This window comes from Cyprinodon variegatus, unplaced genomic scaffold, assembly GCF_000732505.1.
Source record: "Cyprinodon variegatus isolate N-32 unplaced genomic scaffold, C_variegatus-1.0 Scaffold911, whole genome shotgun sequence".
Classification (NCBI taxonomy): Eukaryota; Metazoa; Chordata; class Actinopteri; order Cyprinodontiformes; family Cyprinodontidae; genus Cyprinodon; species Cyprinodon variegatus.
In genome coordinates, this window is record NW_015151364.1 from 293,259 (window position 1) to 296,192 (window position 2,934).

Below are 2,934 nucleotides of genomic sequence, written 5' to 3' on the forward strand. Positions count from 1 at the left end.
GTGCAGACCACACTTCATATTTCGGCATAAATCAAAATTATCTGCATCATACCTGCAACAAGCTCACTGCTGCAGAAGTATAACCAGCCCTTAAAGGTACAAAACAAATTCACAGCTATAAATAGACTACTATCTGAAGTGAAGGGCAGTAAAAAGGAGGACAATGAATAATCATGGTTTTAGAGATAAAGAATCTACACCATTTTTATTTTTAGAACAGTTATAATTTATTCAAGGTAATTTACTTTTTTCAGTTATAATTCGTGAAATTCTTTGATTCAACCTGCATCATAAAATTGATCAATTGTGCTTTTAAAAACTACATGATACTAAGTTAAAAATACATGTTTCTCATTATTTGCTTGAACTTGTTACTTTCTGTCAGTGGCAATGCCTGTTTACAAGTTGTAGTGCAATAATTGGATTACAACTGCTCATGGGAGGGATCAAACAAAAAGATTAATGATAAAAGCAGGTTTAACATCCTGGTCTACACTCTGACTTAAAGTTAGAAATAAAAAAAAATTATTCATCTGAATATATGAAAAAAAGTTTTATTTATGGTAACTGGATTCAAGGATTGACATTTTGTGGAGTTTTGTTACGCCACAAGATGTTGGAGTTTATAATATTGTGTTCTTACTACAGTTGCTTAATTTTAATTATTGGTTTTCCTGTTAATATGATCATATAATTAGCTATTGAATTGATGAAAGACGAATGCAGAAAGGATGGAGTCTGGACTGATAATCAACAAGGTTTACGAAGAAAAGGTGCATTTCTGTAATGATTCAGGGAAATCTTCTTGCATTATGGAAATAACCCCATCAGCAATACGTTCATTTTTATATATGTTTATTGGCAGCATGGTGTCTATTCTCACAATCAGTGGCAACCTTCTCGTGATCACATCTATCGTATACTTCAGACAGCTTCACACTCCAACCAACTATCTCATCCTCTCTCTGGCTGTGGCTGATCTGCTGGTCGGCGCTCTGGTTTTGCTCTTTAACATGGCTCTCACTGTACAATCATGCATTTACTTTGAAGATTTAGCCTGTAAAATGCGACGAAGTTTGGACATTTCACTAATGACTACATCTATTCTTAATCTGTGCTGCATCTCCATCGACAGATATTATGCGGTCTGCCAACCTCTGACATATAGAACAAAAATGAATGTTACTGTTGTTTCCATTATGATTCTGTCAAGCTGGACTATTTCATCCCTGTCAGGATTTGGTATCAAATTTGTGGGACTTAGAAATACTGTTTGTGAAGGAAGGTGTTTTATATTTCATATTCCGAATTCCAATGTGATTGGCACTGTTGTTTCGTTTTATTTACCCGTCTTCATAATGCTTTGTATTTACCTTAAGATTTTCTCTGTGGCAAAAAAACAGGCACGCAGCATCCAGGGCACAAAGGCTGGAGCAACAACCATTAAGATGGAGAGAAAGGCCACCAAAACCCTTGCTATTGTTATGGGAGTATTCCTTTTCTGCTGGACCCCTTTCTTTATTTCTATAACTTTTAACCCTTTGTCGAATTATTCAATTCCATCACCAGTGACTGAAACTCTTGTTTGGCTTGGATGGTCAAATTCGATGCTAAATCCATTTGTTTACTGCTATTTTTACAGCTGGTTCCGATCTGCTTTCAGAATAATCATCTCTGGCAAAATACTTAATAGCAACTATGCAAATATACAGCTCCAATAAGGAAGTTAGTCTGTATTTAAATTTTTTAATTGTATTGGCTTAAGGGGATCTAGCACTATCCTTTGTTTTTTTTTATGACATTTATACTATTGAATCACATATTTAGAGAGACTGAAACTGTTCATTTTTATGATGGTATGTCATTACTTATTGATATATATATATATATATCCATTTTTCAGCGCTGTTCATCTGCTGTGCGTCTCAGTCAATCTAATATTATTGATCACTAAAAGGGTCCCTATCCATAATTGATCAGTTTTCTTAGCATTTATTGATTTCTGATTCAGCGAAATAATTAAATAAAATATTATCTAACGAAATACTGTTTTATGGTTTAATGACCTTCAATTTCCCTAAACAGGTTTAAACATTCATTTGAACCAATTCCAAACTCTTCAACATAAACTTTGATTAAAAAAAAAATCAATGCTGAATAAGGATATAGCATTATTCAATTGATTTTCATCTTTAACTACTTCTATGTGCTGTTTTCTTATGTGTACATAGAAAATTATATACAGTAAAATATGTTTCACATGGAGTTCAATATAATTTTTCTTTTTTATATTCTTTTTTGGTACTTTTGTAACAGTACAACTACGTCATTTACAGCTCATGTGATTTGTTTTACTGCATGACTTTTACTGTTCCTTTAATCGTGCAGTTCTGCTCTTAGTCATCAAAATTTTTGATCTTTGAACCCGTAAAGTTTTTTTCTTCATCCTAAATGCCAATTCTATGAGTTAACACCTGAAAAGCATGGGAAATCATCAGGTTTATAAGGATAATTTATGACCATTTGCCAAAAACATTTGTGAAATGTGGTGTGTTTGTGAAAACCTGGGAGGAGAAAAAGTAAGAAATTTACCAAAAGAATAGGGAAATGTTGTTGCAAGAGACCCACTCTTCACTTGGTTAAACTTGCAGTTCTTAATCCTGGTCCTGGATCACTATCCTGCACTTTTTAGATGTTTCTCTGTTGCAACACACCTGACCTCCACCAGTAATCAAATGCTGCAGAAGTCTGTTATTCATATGTTAACGTATGTAAGGTGTGTGGCAACAATGAGACACCAAACATGCAGGGCAGTGGTCCTTTAGGAACTAGATTGAACATTCTGGTTGGTCTGAGGGGAGAAAGTAGACTGATCAGGAAGGAGGTTGTTGATGACAACTGCCAAATGACAGATATTTTAGAGATAAAGAGGAG

General features: G+C 34.2%; 1 protein-coding gene across 1 annotated transcript; it reads left to right on the forward strand.

The window, feature by feature from the left end:
- Positions 1 to 731: 731 nt before the first annotated feature.
- Positions 732 to 1,721, forward strand: LOC107099829 (trace amine-associated receptor 1-like). Its single transcript, XM_015398103.1, has one exon. The coding sequence runs from the start codon at positions 732 to 734 to the stop codon at positions 1,719 to 1,721; it is 990 nt and encodes a 329-aa protein (XP_015253589.1).
- Positions 1,722 to 2,934: the final 1,213 nt, after the last annotated feature.